At 45.2% G+C, this 20,103-nt stretch overlaps 1 protein-coding gene across 1 annotated transcript in view; it reads left to right on the top strand.

Annotated features, from left to right (window-relative positions):
- The window catches only part of ARL9 (ARF like GTPase 9), a 33,371-nt gene extending 13,809 nt beyond the window's left edge, over positions 1 to 19,562 (top strand). Inside the window, exons 3-4 of the mRNA XM_048846868.2 lie at positions 16,859 to 17,034; positions 18,126 to 19,562. Of these exons, the coding sequence (XP_048702825.2) occupies positions 16,859 to 17,034; positions 18,126 to 18,305 (356 nt within the window). The 3' untranslated portion in view covers positions 18,306 to 19,562. The remainder of the gene's footprint in view (positions 1 to 16,858; positions 17,035 to 18,125) is intronic.
- The last annotated feature ends 541 nt before the right edge of the window (positions 19,563 to 20,103 follow it).

Raw genomic sequence — 20,103 nt, 5'->3', positions numbered from 1 at the left:
ATATGTCATTTCTGGTGATTTTATTAAATTGAGTGAAATCTCTCTATACACGTATTTAACAGACCAGGCATGTCTATCAAATGGTACTTTTCCAAAAAAAATGGACAGAGGTGCTGGTTTTTTTACAGTAGTTTTTCTGAGTATAACGTAAAAGGTAACCAAATATATATCTGTCCTGTCTATTTTGCTGGGTACATAGTTGGTGTATTAATTTTTTCATAGTCAGAAGCTCCCTTTTTTTAACCATCCCTCTATAGACCCACCATTTTTAATCCTTCCAATTTCAGGAATGTGCTGTCACACTGTCCTCTGGGACACTGTGAAGACTGTACGGCTATGGTGCTTATTAACGGATTACATCTTTCTGCATTGTTTCTTGCTTAGGAAAATAAATTGGCGTCAAAGTGCATGCATGTGTGCACATATGCTAAATGGAAACATGGAGCCAAAGTCATTTCTGGCATAGCTCCAGTGAAGTTACACTCGGGATGACTTTTGCTGAATGTGAGAGAATGCTAACATAACCCAAAACAGTGACACTGTTGAAGAAAGTTGTGTTTTACAGCTATGAATTAGCTAGACACGTTCTCTAGAGAAAAACACTAAGTATAGCATTGGCACGAGGGCTGGGTAATCGCTCTAAGGCTAGGAAAGAATAAGGATCTTCTGATGTTTGTAAAGTTGAAAAACCACAGGAACGCGAACTGTTTTAATTCTTAATTACTGTTAAGCTGGTGTCCCTTTGAACTCTGGCTAATCCCGTCCTTCCTCCAGACCGTTCCTAGGGTGGACTCTGGATGCTGACTGAGTCTACAAACAAGAAGCTGCTGTGACCACTTTGGAGGTCTTAAAAACTTAATTTTCACTGGGAAAAATATACACTAGTTCAATGCATGAAAACAGTCTAAAACCAGTTTTGTTTCTGGCTATAGTACATTTGGGTTATTTATAATATCCGACTGAAACAGTTCCTTAACAGGGCCCTGATCCTCAAAGCATCCACTGAGAGGTATTTAGCACCTGCACCTTCCATTGACTTGGAAGGAAGTGGAGGATGCTCTGGCTGAGCCCAAAGCATGCATTATATTAATATCCAAAGCAGTTTTGTAGAGTAGAACTGCTTGGTTCAGGCAATACTTGACAGAACCTTTCATTTCAGAGTTGTCCTTTCCTATCCAGGCCTGGCTGGTAGTAACCGAAGTTTGTTGTTAACTGGTGGCTCTTTAGTGACCTCTGTGAAATGAGATGTCTTAGTTCAGTTTCTGTCAGTCAAATCTGTACCTCCCTATCTAATCTATTTACTTATCTGGCCTGTGGTATTTTCTGTGTTATGCATGCATGTTGGCAAACCATTAAAACAGCATTACCAAATCCAGTACGCGTGTTCCAAGCACATTTTAAAAATACTTTAACAGGTCATACCACCAAAAGGCAGGCCCAGCTGTAACCACAGGATTATCTCTACCCCAAATGTCTAGTTCTTACTATGTACCGTGGATGTGCTAGAGCTGTTAGAGAAAAGTTACACTTTCTTTTCTTGATAATTGAAAAGGTGTATTTTTTCCCCATGTTCTTTGTTCTGGAAACTACTGATCTGTTTTGACTAAAATTTAAGGGGAACAACATCATTCCCAGATGAAGAACAACCCTCCCTATATTCAGCCAGAACAGAAAAGCTTAACAAATTGTAAGCAACAGAATGGTAACCCTTATGTAACTTTGCTCATGCTCCACCTCTAATAATAACTGAATGTACATAGAGACAGGGTTCTGCTCTCTAGAGTAGGAGTGGGGCGTGTTGGCAGGGCAATATATAGGAACTTATAGTGTTGCCTGTTTACTTGGATAAATAGAAGTTTGCTGTTCTGTCAGGCCACCATCTTTTATGAGAACTAGAAGGAACCAAGCAAACAGAAATCCAGTATTTAGAAAATATAGGGCCAGATTTTTAAAAGTATTCGGGTGCCTAGTGGGATTTTCAAAAGTGTCTGTGAAGGGTAGGTTGATTTTTTAAATCAGCGATTTAAATCGGCAAGCAGGAAGCTTTGATTTAAATAATCAATTTTAATTTTGTTCTGTATTTGTACTTTTTAGTTGTATTCCTAAAGAGAGGCTGAGGTATATTTTGGTACTTTTTTGCTAACCAGGGGAATATACCATAGCTATACATAGTTATTTAAGCAATTATATAGCTTTGCTTACATTTACTCAGATTCTTAATTTTTACTTCTTTTTATCATGTTAGAAAATATGGACACGTTTACTAGATGATAATTATTCGTTTACTTGTGATCTATGTCAGGCTGCATTTGGATGGAAAGTGGAATTCAGTTAAATGCACAAAATCCGCATTTTAAAATTGTTTTCTAGTAGCTAAATAAAACTACCTTAAATGTACTAGATTCATGAGGGAAAAAAATTAAGCTGATCAAAACATATTTTGTTTTTTAAAACTGATTTAATAAACAAAGGAAGTGTGATCTGAAGCTAGTGCATTGAACTGATTGTTTCTGGTCACCATGTCCTTCAAGATATTAGAACTAGCAGATCTCAGTCTCTCATGCTTCAGTTTTATTCATAGATTGGTCAACAAACTTTCCTGCTTTTTCCGCTCCTAACTGGTTTTTTCACTTTGAATGAGCTAATCATTTAACTGAACTAATTGAATAAACTGAAAGAAAATATTTTCTCTGCACCGGAAGAAGAGGCTGCTGCTGTCTAGCACGTCAGCAAACTCTGCTTGGCCAGAGACTTGCACCAGTTCCATAGTCTGACTTTCTTTAAAACTTGGCAGCAAACAGGTATTGCTTGACTATTTTTTTTTTAAGTAATGAAAATGATTTAAATAGATTATAGTAAAGTTTAGGCCTTAACAGAAATTTTCATGATTTCAGATTTGTTTGAACAGATCATTTTTTTAAAAGAAAAAGTATAACTTCAATAAAAAAATCGAGATATATTGATATATATATTTAAATCTCATTATCCACCTGGCTTTTTAGGCATTTAGGTGCTTTCAAAAATACCACTAGGAGCTTAAATACCTTTAAAATCTGTGTGCCACTGTGACACTATCTCCATAGCAATGAATGGTGTGTCTGTGGGAGAGGCCACTGTAATATTTCCAGACTGGGAGCATCTGACTCCTGGTGGTAGAGTAGGATTAAGGATGCAGCAGTCCTTAGCATTCATGAGGAAGAAGGGATTTATAGGGAGAAAGGATGGCCCAGTGGCTAGGGCAAGCCTTGGACTTGAGCTATCTGGGTAAATTCCTTGCTCTGACACAGACTCTCTGTGTGACTTTGGGCAGACCACTTAGGCTCTGTGTGTGTAACACTTAGGCTCCCCATCTGTAAAACGGGAATTATTTAGGGAACGTTCTCTGGCCTGTGTTATACAGGAGGTCAGAATAGATGATCACAGTGGTCCCTTCTGGCCTTGCGGCCTATAAAAAGTTGGACCAGTAGCACTTCCTTACCTGATGGAGGGGAGAGGTGCTCAGGTACTGTGATAATTGGGACCAGGTAAGTACCATACATTGGAAAAAAACCGGAACTTTCTATGTAATAACTTTGCTTTCCTATGCGTCTGCATCCTCTCAGTCCTGAAATACATTATCGGACTCTCAGATAACAGCTTCATAACTGATTACGTATCCTGTATAAGACACATAATTTTTAGTGACACAATTAGAATAAATCTTTTAAGCTTTCCCTTTGGAGCTTTGAAAACGGCTAGGTGACTCTCCTTCTGAGGTCTCTGTTCTCAGAAGAGGCTGATGGGAACTAAAAATAAGCTTCTAGCTGCAAAAACCTTGCAGCATGTGCAATGCTTCCCCTAGTGGAAATAAAACATATTAAGATTAAGGGCCTGGTTTGCCACTCTAGTCTGGTGAAACTCCAGTGGGGAATTCGGGGGCAGTGTGGTTCCTGGTGAAAAGCTTCTGGGCTGGGGAACAAGGGACCTCTGTCCCCTCCTTAAAACAGGGAAGTCTCCTCCCTGGGGCAAAAAGTCTCCACTGCTTCCTGGGTGCCCTAATCCCAGCTGTTTTTCTGCAGTTCCCAAACCTTCCAGCCTCCCTCCACAACTTCTGTGGCCAGGTCTGTGTTTTCAGAACAAAATTCCAGGGCTTGTTGGAAATCTAGAAGCTGCATCAAACAGACTGACTTTCAAATCAATATAAATCAGGGATATTCTCGTGGCTGGTGTTATCTATGTTTGTGTTTAATTCAAGGAATCCTCCTTTTTCGAATATACCTGAAGCTGCTCCAGTATTTCTGGCCTGCACTGGACCCTGGCCCTTACCGCAGATTTTAGATCCAGCTTGGTGCCCAGTACACAGACAGGGCCCTGCATTTAAGCAGACATGATCCCCCTCTGCCCCCGCAACAAGCAGCCAGCTGGTGAAGAATTCCATAATCATAACTCTGACTTTTCTGTTTCCTGGCACTGATATCACTGCCATGAAGTGCACCCGTTTGACCAATACGAGCATTATACAAAGGATTTGAAGTCAATTGTATGCTGATATCACAGGCCTGGTCTGCACTGGTGGTTTTTTTACCTTGAGTTAATTAATTGCCAGTTAACTCAAGATTGTGAACATATTGGCCTGGTCTTCAGTAGGAGAAATGGTGTGTTCTTAACTTGAATAAGCTAACTTTTGGTCTGTCTTCACTGCACAGTTAACCTGGGCTCTTACCTGGGTGTTAGCCCAAATCCCTACCAACCACACACAAAAGCCTCTGAGCTGGGTTTGGACCCTGGGCTAGGTGACCCCTTAAGGGTACAGGCTAGAACCTGGGCTTCAGTTTAACTCAGGCTAGAATTCTTCCACTTTGCCGTGAGCATGCAGGTTAAATCCCCCAAGTGCTTATAGTCCTTCGCTGCCTTCCTACAGTGTCCTCCGAAGGATAGACAAGTGCTCCCACAATTGACAGGGCAGGACAGAGAGCCAGGGGCTGTGCCCCCCGTCACATGGGCATTCTAGTGTGTCACCGCACCGAGAGCCAGGGGCTGTGCCCCCCGTCACACACACGGGTGAATGCAGAAACAGCGAGGACTCAAGAACGTGGGAAAGGCTTTGCTGTGGGGATGCTCACACCCAGACTAGGCTAATCCAGCTGCTCAGGCTTGGGGGCCAGTCATCCAGGTTAACTATGCAGTGAAGAGAGAGCCCAAGATTTTACTTCATGTTAGGCCTAGTGTAGATTTAAAAGCTTTACCCGCACTGCTGTGTCAATGAGGGGTGTGGCTTTGTTGACATAGCGAGACCAGTAAACACCCGCGTGTAGAGGCAGTCATACTGGGATCAAAGTGTTTATGCTGAAGTAGCTTGTGTTCGTTCTCTGAACCAGAGGCATAGTCGTGGCGTCGGGGAAGAAGCTAAGCTAGCACCATCTGCCATTGCCCGTCCACCCAAAAGTCGGGGCCCACCCAAACGTTCACTCCTAGCCACGCCACTGCTCAGAACTGGCATAAGCTATACCAGTAGAAGCACTTTTATACCAATATAGCTGTGCCCACAGCAAGAGGGCTTTGCCAGTTTAACTAAGTTGGTGAGTTAAACTGGCAGAACCTATAAGTGTAGCCCACACCTGAGTTAAGAATACACCTTTTATCCTAGTGAAGGCACCCCTTTTGAAAGGCTCATTTGTTCTAGGCTACAAACGATTGTCATTTGTCCCAGGAAAATGGCTCTGCCAAACTACAAATGCTCAGTGTGTTAAAGTACCTCGAGTTAATTGTACCTCAAGCTAACTAAGGTCAATTGTACCTTTAACTGACTGTCTAAGGTCTGGCGAAGACAAGTAAAAACAAGCTGCCTTTTCCAGGCCTCAGTTACTACACAGTAGTACCCAAGATGGCTGGTCTCATGTGTAAAGGGAACTGACTCTTGTTCCACAATTGTGTGAATACCCTGTGAATTCAGATATACAAATACAATGCAGCAAAACCACTGCCAAGGTGCCAGGCGCATCCCAGGGGTTGTGGTGATACCACAACCCACGTGAACCACACACATGCCGTTAGAAGCCAGTAAGGTGACTGTGTGTTTAGCCTTATCGTCCAGGCCTACCTGTGTAGTAATATGCATAATAGCCTAACCCTGTATCCCAGTTGTACACCCAGTTGAAGTCTGTGGAAATCTGCATGGACAGTGGGTGCAGGATTGTGCTTACTCAGGGCACATACTGCTGTGTCCTGCCATGCGGGAGAACCCAGATCTTATTCCTAGCTCTGTCGTCACACTGCCCTGCGGAGCAGATACGGGAGGGGCTTTGGAAGCCATATGCCCAGACCTAGCACTTGTCTACACTACCACTTAAGTGAAAAAGCCACCCCCTGAGCGATGCAAGTTACATCCATGTAAAGCAGTGTCCACACCATTGAGGTGGAGTAATTATGCTGACATGAGAGCGCTCTCCTGTCGGCATGGCACGTCTTCATCGGGTGTGCTACAGCGGCGCAGCTGTGTGGATATAGTGTGGTATAGACTAGCCCTGCAGCAGTGCCTTTTGACCAGCTGGGCTCCCCCAGGAGAGCGGCTTCTCTGAGCAAGGAGGGGTTGGTGCTGCGACAGGCACCTGGGGCTGGGAAGTGTCAAGCAGAGTAGAAAGGTGGGATATGAACATGGGACAGAACTATTGCTGGCTCTGACATTGATGCACACCAACTTCTCATCTAGAATTGTCCTCCCAATTAATGAGGCGATTCTAGATCCTGCCAAAGTCATCTGGCAGACACCAGCCTCCATCACACCATCCAGCAACAGAGTGTTTTAAAAAAACAAAAACCCTACATCTCTACCCAAAGAGGCAGACTTTGTTTTCAACATCCGCAACCCAACTCCATCATAGTGGATGTGGTTAATGCACGAAGCAAGCAATATGATGCCAAGTCAACTCCATACGATCAGGCTTAGCAAGATGGCCTATTCATTGACAACATTACTGTTTAGAGTCATAAATTACCAAACTGACATGGCCAAATACAATTTTATTAATTATGGGAAACCCAATGTGTTTCTGGAACATTACTGGAAACACAAAAAGAACAGATTCAGACCATTCTTAGAGATGGTCAGTTAATAGCCAGACTGGTCCCAGAGACAGCACTGGATGTAGCTGTTACAGCTGCCTGCCCAGTCTCCATGACAGTGGTACTGAGGCAGGTTGTGTTGTTTTTGTTTTTTGGGCTACGCCTCTCTAGATTGCCCAAAGAGCTACAGACTTCCAGTTTGAAGGGCCAAACTCTTTATGGAGAAGACCGATTTTCTCTCCGCATCCTGAAGGATTCTCAGACCACGTTACACCCCTTAGGAATCTACATTGTGAGACAGAAGAGAAGATATACCTCTCAACCACACCACAGGTCACAATCTTCTCAATACCCACCATCTCAGTGCTATGAGCCACAGTGTAAGAGGACCAGGGCTCAAAAGTGGGAACAGGCAGCACCCCAGTCTGTGACCTCTCAAACTGCCTCTTAAAAGCACTTTTGATGAGCTGGTCGAGGGCCTGAACAGTGATACCTTACACATCAGCTGCCATCTGTATACCTGTCACACCACTCAGAAGTCACCTTGCCCTACTTCGCAGCAGTTAGGACCAGCTCTAAAGCAAGGAGATTGATTTCTAGCCCTGAACCTACAGGGTGCCTACTTCCATATCTCAATACAACCATTGTACAGCAGATTTCCTACTGCTTACCTTTGGGGCAGGATCATTTTCAGCACAGGCTGCTCCACACAGGGTATTCTCCAAGGTTCTCTTCATTGTAGTGGCATGCTAACCCCGGTACAGTGACTAGACTTTATCAGCACCAACTTTGATGCAGTACAAGCGAGAGCATTCCTCTCGCTACCCACATTCACCACCCTGGGACACATGTCTCCCTAATACACTGGGGAAATCACCTACACAACCACAAGGTTCAAGACAAATGGCCGTCCACAGAAATGAGCTTCCATATCACTCTTTTGGGGCTAAGGGCTGTCGGGAGTGCCTGTGCACACTTTCTGCCTTTCATCAAAAACAACACACAAAGGTCATGATGGGCTTAATGTGACCTGTATGTTTTGTATAAACCGCCAAGGAGCTGCCAGATCTCCCTCCCTCTACAAGGCAGCACTCAAACTTTGGAATTGATGCACCCATCACAATATGCTCATCTCAGCTGTCTATCTACTAGGGATACAGAATGTCACAGCCAACAGTCTCAGTTGCAATTTTCTCACAACAATGAGTGTGTACTGAATTCAGAGGTGCTCCAAGATATAGCCGCCCTTGTTACTGCTCCAGGGCCGGCCTGGGGAAACAGTCACTGGCAGTTGCCCTCATCTTCCCACGGGACAGGGCCCACTTATATGTCTCTTACCAGTTTCCTACTCTATCCAAGATTCAGTTGAAAATTCAATGAGACAAAGCAAGTGTTATTCTGATTGCTCCTCTTGACCATGACAAGTCTGGCTCCCTTACCTGACACAGATGGCAATATGCCCTCCTGTTTCTCTTCAGCCCATCCCTCACCCGCTCTCTCAAAACAATGGGCTAACTCTTCACCCCAACCTGCGGGTCCTTCACCTCCAGGCTTGGCTCCTTCTTAGTTCCAAGGCTTAGAGGCAGAATGCTCTGACAAGCTGAACGTGTTGCAACACAACCAAAAGTTGACTGCTTGACATACTTATCTACAAAATGGAAACGACTCCAAGTTTGTGTCATTTCAAACACACAGACTCAACCTCATCTTTCCTCCCTCTGATTTTGCACTACATTTTAAACTCTCACTCAGCTTCCTTAAGGTTCATCTTGCAGTGAAATCGGCTTCCCACTTGGTGTTTGCTCACCCACTAATGTGTAGATTCTTTAAGGGCATTGGGAATCTCTTCCCACAGGTGACACCACCTGCTCCAGCCTGGGACTTTAACCTAGTTCTCAGGGCTTTGACTAGACCTCCCTCCGAGTCCAGGGCAACTTGTTCTCTCTTACACCTGTCCATGAAGACAGCATTACTAATTGCCATCACCTCAGCTAGGTACATAGGAGAAATCCATCATTCACAGCCTTTAATAAAAAAAGAAAAAGACAAAGTAACTCTAAGACCATATCCCAAGTTTCTCCCTACTTTCTCTGCACTTTCCATATGAATCAACAGATCCGTCTCCCTGTTTTTTCCCAAAGCCACATTGTGACAACTGGGAGACAATTGTGCATATGTTAGATATTAGAAGGACATTAGCATTCTACTTGGACAGGACTAAGGACTTCAGGAAATCCCCTAAACTCTTCCTTTTGTCCACAGAAAGATCCAAAGTCTCTGTGATATCAGCTCAAAGACTATCCAAATGGGACTCTAGTTGCATTAATCACTTATCAAGGGTGCTACTTGCTTCCATCCAGAGACCATATGCACTCCACGAGGCCATTTTTTACCTCAATCACATTCCGTAGGGATACCCCAACCTCTGCCCATACTTTCGCAGAATGTTATGCGATCACTGAAGATTTGGCTGCTCACACCATCTTCGACTCCACAGTACTCTCTGTAGTAAAAGACTCCACTTCAGAGTCCCAGCCTTCAGTGGTGGGTGCTGCTCGGGAGTCACCTACTGTGGAGCACCCATAGGAACACGACGCGAAGAAGAGGAATTTACTCATCGTGTGCAGTAACGATGGTCCTTTGAGATGTGTGTCCCTATGGGTGCTCCACAACCCGCCCTCCTCCCCTCTACTTCAGAGCCCTCTATAGGGCTCTGCAGTAGAGAAGGAAGTGAGGGGGGGTTCACCTGTGCAGGGCTAAATAGCCTCAAGGCAGACCATGAGGGAGGGAGGGCACATGCGCGGGCTCAATGGGACACTGCTACCAAAAATATCTGACTAGAGGCACAGGGGCATTCAGACACTTATAGTGGAGTACCCATAGGGGGACACATCTTGAAGAACCATCGTTACTGCACAAGGTGAGTAACTTCCTCATCTGTGTATTACCTCTGAGAGTGATTGTGAGATTGTCAGGCCTACGTTTGCAAATGTGCAAAGCTCACTTTAGGTAGCCACCATGAAGCCTGATTTGCAGAGGTGCGAAGCACCCACAGCCTCCATTCTAATCAGCTGGAGTTTTGCACCTCTGAAAATCAAGCCCTAAATGTCTTATGTTGGAAGGGCAGGGGCCCAACTCAGTGACCATTTGTGAAGTATTTGGCCCCCATGTTTGCAAAGCATGCTATAAATGCAACATATGTATTGTTGTAATAATCCACAAAGGCATTCTGTTGTACAGCACACTGTTAGTAACTGGTTGAAATTCTATGGCCTGTGTTAATCAGGAGATCAGACTAGATGTTCTAATTGTCCTTTAATATATATACATCAACCTCCACTAGAGTATTGCACTGACTTTGAAGTTTGCCTAAGAGGAAGCTTGTACATTCTGATCCTCTGGTCGCTTAAAAGAGTGGATCAGGCGAGCTGCGCAGAGTAGCAGTGCATGATCACACCTGTGCCTTGTACTGGGCAGCTGCTCCCACTGAAATCCACAGGCAATGCAAAGTCCACTTTGCAGATAGGAGCGGGCTGAGCTCAGTTATGTTACTGGTGGGTGACTCAGCTGAGTAGTTGGGAAGTACAGTATTGCAGCCCTTGTATTGCAGACAGCTTTACTCAGGATCCAGAAGATACCGGGGTCAGTAAAATGTATCCTAAGCAAGGATTTTTACCTAGTGTACAGCTGCCTGTGGAGACGGGCAGTAAACCCTCTCCCTCACGCTCCCGGGCTAAGTCAGAACCGATCGGGAGTGTGGCTTCACCCTCTCAGGCGAAGAGGCAGGAAGCCCCAATGTCTCCGCGCAGAGACCTTCAAAAGGATAAAGGGTCTCCTCTGAGATCTTTACCCTCGGTGCTGACAGCACCAAGAGCAGGCGCTTCCGACCGCCCCAGCACCTCGGCCGTGGCTCACGCCGAGCACAAAAGCAGGGACCCGACTTTCCACAGCGGGAAGTTCTCCTCAGCACCGGTCCCGCCGGCACCGACGATGGACCCGGTGCTGGCAGCGCGTTTCACCCCGGTGCCCACAAGAACGTTGGCACCGGGCCTGCCCGTCACCCCCGCAGCAGACGCGGAACCTCTGCAGGGCTCCTACAAACGGCCTGTGGCTCCCACTAAAGTTAAACAAAAGTCGGTGCGGGCTGCCGCTCGTGCTCCGCAGCACCGCAGCCCAGGGAGCATCAGCGGGATATCTCCATGGCCCCTGAGCCTGACTCTCCGCTCCTCGACATGGAGCACTCACTGTTTGAACACCCACTCTCACCACCCCGACCTGGCTGCCTTCACTGACAGCGAGAACAACATGCAGCAGCAGGCAGAGTTCTCCCCGCCTGATTCTCCTCCTCCACCGGAGCCATATCTGTCTCAAGACACAGCACTTCACAAGAACCAGCCTCAGTTTCCCTACTCTGTCCCCCTGTGGGCGGGGCCCCACTTTTCCTACCCTATGCCCTGGCCTCAGTGGCATGGTATGCCCTTGATCAGCTCCTGCCACTACTCCTCCTCATGCCCCTTCCACCAGACCGCAAGCCCGTTCTGCGCCTCTGTCTCCAGCAACATCTACATCTAGAGTTCCTGAACCCCTTCTTGAAGATGTGGGCTATGAACCCTTCCTGGATTTACTGGCTCCTGCCTTTCCATCAGCTGCAGATGAAGCCCTCATGCCTCCACCTCCACAAAATGTGGATGATTTTAAGCAATTCCAGGAACTTTTCAATAGGGTGGCACTCAGCCAGGACATTCCTTTGGAGGAAGTCCAGGAGACACAATACAGATGCCTCAAAATTGTCCAACTCTCTGCGCCCTCAAAGATCGTGCTACCCATAAACAAATTCCTCCTAGAATCAGCTGATATTCTATGGCAGACCCCTGCCTCCATCCCACCAACATGCAAGAAGGCTGAATGTAAATATTATGTTCCCAATAAGGAGGTAGATTTCTTATTTTCCCACCCACAACCCAACTCTCTTGTGGTGGATGCAGCGATACACAGAACAAAACAGCCACAATACCAGCCCACTCCGCAAGACAAGGACCTCAAACGCCTTGACCTCCTGGGCTGCAAGGTTTATACCTCCTCTGCTCTACAATTTAAATTGTAAATTATTCCGCCCTCCTCGCAAGCTATGACTGTGACAACTACAACAAGCTCTTTGATTTTGCCTCCCATATCCCGAAGGACAGGAGAGTGGACTTTTAAGTCAGTCCTTGTCGAAGGTCAGTTGGTGTCCAGGACGGCACTACAAGCATCCCTGGACATGGCAGACCCAGCAGCCCGCACTACTGCGACTGCGGTGGTGATGCGCAGGTCTTCCTGGCTGTCTGCGTCCGGTATCCCAAAGATCTGCAGACCAACAAAAAACTAAAGCAACGAAGTCCTTCACACTATGAAAGACACCCTGCGCACACTAGGGATATACTCGTCCCTCCCCAGGAGACAACGGTATCAACCTTATCAGAGGCCCTGCACACAACAATATCACCAGCCCCAGCCCAGACTGTATGATATTGGGAGAAACCGCAATACTCCTAGGTGCAGACAAAACCACACGCAACCAGCTACCTCCCACCCATCGGAAAACAAACAGCAATTTTGAAGTGCTGGTCGGGGGTCTGCACGACCACCCCTTGACTCCGCCACCTATTTGCCCATTTGGCCACCCCCTCTAGGTTTTCCACCATGCCTGGCAACGGGTCACCCAGGACTGCTGGGTCCTGGAAATAGTTCAGTCAGGTTACTCCATCCCTTTCATATCCTGCCCACCCGCCCACCGTTCCCCCTCCCTCTTCAGGGACCCCTCTCACGAGCACCTACTTCGCATGGAAGTGGCTCATCTTCTCCGGCTAGGTGCAGTGGAGTCTGTACGAAGACAACGTCGGGGAAAAGGCTTCTACTCCCACTGCTTTCTGACCCAGAAGAAAGGCGGGGGATGGAGACCTATACTAGACCTACGCCCACTCAACACATCTGTACGCGGACAGAAATTCAGGATGGTCACATTGGGCACAATAATACTTATGCTGGAACAAAGGGACTGGTTCACAGCCCTTGACCTACAAGATGCCTATTTCCACATATCCGTTCATCCAGCACACAGACGCTTCCTGCGATTCTCACGCGGACAAGACCACTTTCAATACAGAGTACTTCCATTCTGTTTTTCCACAGCACCAAGAGTATTCTCCAAGACCCTAGCTGTAGTCGTGGCCCACCTCTGCAAACACGGGATATACTTAGACGACTGCCTTATCAAAGGTGGCACGTACAACGAGACATTAAAAGCGACACGTTTTACCATCTTCCTCTTGTTATACCAATAAAATAAAAACCAGCCGGATCTTATTAAAGGGGAAAAGGCAAAATGCCACATTTATTGTGAATACAGAAAGAATCATAGTAAGCTGTTAGTTATAGCTATAACATTCCATTCAATTTCATATTTATTCACACATTCATTCATACACACACAGGTTCTGCAAGGTTGTTATCATAGTTACCAGCCTTAGAGTTGCTCATGCCAAGCCACTGGCTGGGTTGCCTGGACATGAGGAGGGAGCAGGGCCTTGTCAGATGCTCATCTGACGCTCCTGGAAGTTGGTTTGCAGAATCAGACCCCAAAATTCTCACTTTCTAGAGTCCATTTTTATAGGAATTTCTTCCTATGCCAGTCTATGGAAATTGCTTCATCATGCTGTTGCTGAATCAATCAGCATATGGCACATTACTGACGGCTCCGTGCTGCCAGCTGTTATCTTGTTCTTTGGTTCTCCCATTCTTGAGGCTGTTGGGTGGATTCTCAGTCTGCCCTCCGGGGGTCCTCTGGTTATTTCCACTTGATGCCTTCTTCAGCCAATGGACACTGGATTCTTAGGCTGGCACCTCCCTGATCATTCAGTTATTATCCACACCAAGCATTCATTCATGTACATCCTCTATCTCTATTTTAATCACAATTGTTAACAAAGCGAGATGAATACAACAAAAGGGCGGGGAGTCTCTGAGTGCTGTTTCTGTTGTTACAGAGTATTGCTTTGAGTCTCTCTCTGTGTGAGTAGTTGTTGTTACAAAGAATTGCTTTGAGAACAGACTCTGTCTTAGAATGTACTAACACAATTAGCAGCTGGCAAGTTTCACACACAGAGGGAGAGAAACAGTACCAAAAACCAAGAGACCTCTTAATTAGTAATACCCTGGAATTTAAACTATGGGGAATTAAACTCATTTGTGATTTTAATACAGAACTTCTTTAATATGATCCAACACTCTTCCACACCATCCACACTCCCCAGTACTCATGCTCACCACGGACACTTCCCTGATAGGCTGGGGAGTGCACCTAGGGGAACACACGGTGTTCTAGAGCTCAGAGCAGTCAGGTATGCCTGCCTTCACTTTCTCCCCATCATAAAGAACAAATCAATTTGGATCCTGATGGACAATATAGCATGTATATTCTACAGCAACAGGCGTGGGGGAGCACAATCACACTCCCTAGGCACAGCAGCCATCCGGTTATGGAATTGGTGCATACAACATCACATCGAAATCACCACTTCCCACCTGCTTGGGTGTCACAACACTACCACTGATACATTCAGCGGACACTTCTCCAAGGAACACAAATAGGAATTACATACCACGATACTCCGACAGCTCTTCTCCCACTGGGGCACGCCGTCCATAGACCTCTTTGCCACAACTCAAAACTGCAAATGCCATCTCTTCTGCTCCTGAGCTGGACTCGGGACCACATCCCTAAGGGATGCATTCCTCATTCTGTGGAACAAATCCCTCATGTATGCTTTTCCACCGATCCCACTGATACACAGGATTCTACGCAAGATCAGAGAGAACGAGGACAGGGTCATACTTATTGCCCCATATTGGTCCAGACAGACATGGTATCCTTACCTGCTGCGCAAGTCCATCTGTCCTCCAAGGACTCTCCCCAACAGACCAGATCTGCTCTCCCAGGATAACAGTCAGCTTTTCTCCACCCGCAGTTCCAGAAACTCCATCTGACGGCGTGGTTCCTTCATGGTTTCAAACCCACGAATTAGCCTGTTCGGAGCAGGTCCAGTATGTCCTCCTGCACAGTAGAAGAGACTCCACTCGTAAGACTTACCTGCAAAAGTGGAAACGCTTCTCTGTATGGTGCTTCCACAGATGCTTGACACCCCAGACCGCAACCCTCCCTGACATCTTAGACTACCTTTTGAATCTAAAACAGGACAGGCTCTCACTCGGTTCTATCAGAGTACACCTCGCGTCCCTCACCACCTTCCATGACTGGCTGGATGGATATTCACTTTTTGCGCCCCCCACATAAAACGCTTCTACACAGGCCTGCAAAATCTCTACCCTGAGATTCATCCACCAGCAGCCTTCTGGAATCTCAGCCTAGTTCTCCAAGGTCTCATAAAACCTCCCTTCGAGCCCCTGGCTACCTCATCCCTGCTCCACATGTCTATGAAAGTAGCTTTCTTGGTTGCCATAATGTAAGTGAGAAAAGTCGGTGAAATAAGCGCCCTGATGGCCTACCCTCTCTACACGATTTTCTCTAAAGACAAGGTTATGTTGCGTCCCCACCCCAAATTCCTCCCCAAGGTGGTGTCTACCTTCCACCTTAACCAGCCAATACACTTACCTGCATTCTATCCCAAACCTCATAAGACTCCACAGGAAGCAGGCAATTGCATTCTATCTTGACAGAACTAAGCCATTTCGAAAATGCCCTAGGCTATTGGTCTCCACTACCGAGAGATCAAAGGGTGATGCTATCTCTAAGCAAGGACTCTCCAAGTGGATCTCTGACTGCATCAGGTCATGCTACCAGACTCAGAATGCTCAACCACCCGAAGACATCAGAACTCATTCTACTTGGGTGATGTCAACATCTGTTGCCTTCCTCCACAACTTACCTATTACTGACGTATGCAAGGTGGCCACATGGACATCGGACCACACATTTGCCAGACATTAGGCTATCACACAGGATACCACGGCAGACACCATAGTAGGCCACACAGTACTGTCTACCATTATTACAGCCGCAACTCCAAAATCCCACCAACCATAGTGGGTACTGCTTCACAGTCACCCGGAATGGAGCATCCACAGGGACAGCACTCGAAAAAGAAGAGAAGGTTATTCACCTTGCAGTAATTGAGGCTCTTCGAGATGTGTCCCCCTGTGGGTGCTCCACTACCCACCCTCCTCCCCTCTACTTTGGAGTACTAATCAGACAACTCTACGGGTAGAGAAGGAACTGAGTGTGGGTGCGGGACGCGCACCCTCAGGCAGATCCTAACAACGATGCGAGACAGCAGCTGAGTGCGTTCGTCCCGACCAGGCACTACTGCCAAAGATCTCCGATCAATGGTGCTGGGACACACCGTGACCTGGAGTGGAGCACTCACAGGGACACATCTCGAAGAACCTCAGTTACTGCAAGGTGAGTAAGCTTCTCAAATGTTTGAAAATGTTAGGCCTTAATAAAAGAACAAGCACTTGGATGTAGTCTTTTGTAGGAATGTTTTCAGGGAGAGAATCTGCTATCCTGTAGCACGAAGCTAGCTTCCCCCACTCCCCTTCCCCCGCAAAACATAGAGAGACTAAGGACAGCTTAACATTTGAAAAATAAGGAAATGGTATTTTGATTAGATGCCTTTATATTTAGGAATTGTTAACGGATAACAAAAGTACATAAAATCAAATATTCTCTCATCTGAATATCTTGTGTTCACATTGCATATCTTGTAGCTGCATTGCGAGGGTTACTAACAGAGTGCTCTGCTATACTGTTCTCTTCCAGTTGGGGGCAGTGAATCTTTGCGTTCCTATTGGAAGATCTACCTGCCCAGGGTTCTGGTGCTGATATTCGTTGTGGATTCAGCAGATCATGAGCGCTTCCCTTTGGCTAAACAGCTTCTTCATCAGCTGATCCAAAATGACTCCACTCTGCCTGTAGTGATCCTAGCCAATAAACAGGTAAAAGGGAAACTTCACCATTCAAAGTGGAGGGGAAGAATAAACCTCTCCAAACACATCTGAATCTTTAAAGGCCAGGTATTTCAGAAATTGGTCTTCAATTTTGTGCTTCCCAATTGCAGATGAAAACAATCCAAGGATTGGTTTTGCACTTAGGTCAGGTGCTTATATATCCATATGACCTAAGTCGGGGTGTAAATAATTGCACATGTGAAATTGTGTGTGCAATTTGCAGGTGCAAAAATGGAGAACTGGCTAACCCTGGTTGACAGTTTGGATCTGAAGGCTCAGCAATGTGTCTGTACAGTGTCATGGGAAAATATTATTTAATTTAGGGGCTGGATGGCATTTATCTATATGTTTCACGTTACCTACTAGCATCCACTTGGTGAATCCCAAATGATTCTTTATATTAGGTACTTTGTGTCATAGAATGGGTGCATAGCTGAAGGAACGTGGAAACTGCGATATGCTTTCTCTCAACTAGGCACATTTTCTTCTACCTAATGCACTAAAATTCAGAAGATAACTTTGTATTCCTTGGCTACTCTGCACCCTGAATTGAATTACACCCATATTATATCAATATGACAAAGAAAATGCCTTTTCTTTTCTAAAACAAGATGCTTTTATCTTAATAAAACCCTGTTTGTTTCTTCTGCTTTGCCTCAGATTTTCTAATGACTTGACTTTTACTTGGGTCATGTATCTGTCTGATGGGTGTGCACTTCCAGAAATCCATTGGGTCACGTTACCAGTGGGGACTCTCAAGTTCAGGGATGGGCCTTGGTGTCAGAGACATTGGAACAGCATAAAACAGGATCATACCCTTGGATTATATGCTAGAGAAAAATTAAAACGGAGATAGCCAGATTTTCAAAAGGCTGAAGGGTTTGGGAGCACAGATCTCACTGAGTCAATAGGAATTTATGCTCCGAAATCCATTAGGCGCTTTTGAAAATCTTCCCCTCAATTCACAGTACTCGCTCTCAATTATCCAAATGTACTTGTCTTTGCCTCAGAGACTGAATGGTGTAATTGGTGCTTATAAGAGATGCAAGTAACAGAGTTGTTTTGTCTTTGTTGGTCAGGATCTCAAAGGTGCATATTGCATCACAGACATTCATGATGCTCTGGCATTGTCTCAAATGGGAGATGAGAGAAAGATGTTCCTGATTGGAACCCACGTGGCAGAGGATGGCTCCGAGATCTCTTCCAGCATGAAGGATGCCAAGGAACTGATTGCGCAGCTGGTTTCAGAAACTCAGTGACAACTGTTCTCCTGGGAGCAGTAATGGGATACTGTACTATTGTATTGCCAGCTTGCAGCCACTTTCAAATCAAAATATGTGGCTTTATTTTTCCTAATGCATTGAGTTTATATGAAAATGATGTCAATTTGTTACGAACATCTATTTTATTTAGGGTTTGCAGTTTAAAATATCTTTGAAAAGCAGTGTATTTTTTTTTTAGTATTTGTGGGGCAGGGGAAGTTTCAATAAGACAGAGTTAATAGGAGATGCAGTTTAGACACACTGAGCCAGATCCTCAGCTGGTATAAATCAACCTTACTCCATTATCTTCAGTTACATGACACTGATTTATACCAGCTGAGGAACTAAGCCTGAAATTTAGTTTTTGTTTTTATGTTTTACAAAATCCTAATAGCAATGATTTCTGCACTTAAAAATATGAAAACATTCCCCCACAGTGTTGGGAAGAATAAGATTGTTCAGGAGTGACTAGCAATTTTGGATGCCCCAATTTCTGAGTGTCAGCTTGACACCTTTGAGAAGGACTGTTTTTCAGAGGGTGGCCATTCGTCACTTTCTGGAAATTGAGCCCTTTTAAGGAGTCTTGAGTTGGGCATCCAAAATCACTAATTCCCTTTGAAAATCTTGGCTTGCAGCCTTTTGTTGGGTGTGTGAAAACCAGGAAGTGAAACTGAGACGGTAGAAAGGTTTCTTTGCCTATAGAAGATAGTTTCAACAGTATAATTTACGGTGTGAATTTAAATCTGTTTAGTTAAAGTGATGCAGATGGCTGTAGGGACACTTACTTTAGTTTAAGAGTGGCTTATTTTGGTTTATTTTAATTCAGTTAGGAACTCATTTAAGCTAAACTGAAATTCGCCATTCTTATACCAGATAAGACTGTCCAGACACCCTCTTTGCATTAGTTTAACTATATTGGTTTTAAAGACAATTAAAGTTATTTCAGGGCAAATTGACCGGCCCTGAACTAAGTCAAATGCCAAAAAGTAAACACAGTATCAAAGATGAAAAATAAATCACATTTTAAAAATTACTTTGGTTATTTACAGATGAGGAAAACAATTTGTTCATTATGTTCATCTTGCCATTGTCTCTTTAATTTAAAGAATGTATCTCCTTAATAAGAATATTTAGAAAATACTGTAAATACCAAGCAAAGGTTTTGTAACAGCAAATACTGTACAAAGGTTTTGTAGCAGCAGCCTTTCCATTTGTCCACTGAAACAGTTATATAAAGCAGAACATTTTATCTTAGTCACATGTCTGAGTTTCATTTATCTGACCAGACTGCTCAGCTGATATTCCAGAACCTCACAATGGTCTGGTAGAGTTAGTTTGAGGTTTCATTACACTCTGGTATTGCTATTGTCAAAATCAGACCCTTTCACAGCCATCTAGAGTCTAGGCTTCTCCCAGACTGCTGCGCTGGGCATCACAAAATGGGGAAGAGATGGCCAGCCCTCTGTGGAGATAGAGGTGGTTAGGGACTATTTAGAAAAGCTGGACGTGCACAAGTCCATGGGGCCGGACGAGTTGCATCCGAGAGTGCTGAAGGAATTGGCGGCTGTGATTGCAGAGCCATTGGCCATTATCTTTGAAAACTCGTGGCGAACGGGGGAAGTCCCGGATGACTGGAAAAAGGCTAATGTAGTGCCAATCTTTAAAAAAGGGAAGAAGGAGGATCCTGGGAACTACAGGCCAGTCAGCCTCACCTCAGTCCCTGGAAAAATCATGGAGCAGGTCCTCAAAGAATCAATCCTGAAGCACTTGCATGAGAGGAAAGTGATCAGGAACA

This window comes from Caretta caretta, chromosome 4 (assembly GCF_965140235.1).
Source record: "Caretta caretta isolate rCarCar2 chromosome 4, rCarCar1.hap1, whole genome shotgun sequence".
NCBI lineage: Eukaryota > Metazoa > Chordata > Testudines > Cheloniidae > Caretta > Caretta caretta.
Note: the sequence above shows the minus strand (reverse complement) of the source record. Positions and strands in the feature narration are given on the sequence as shown.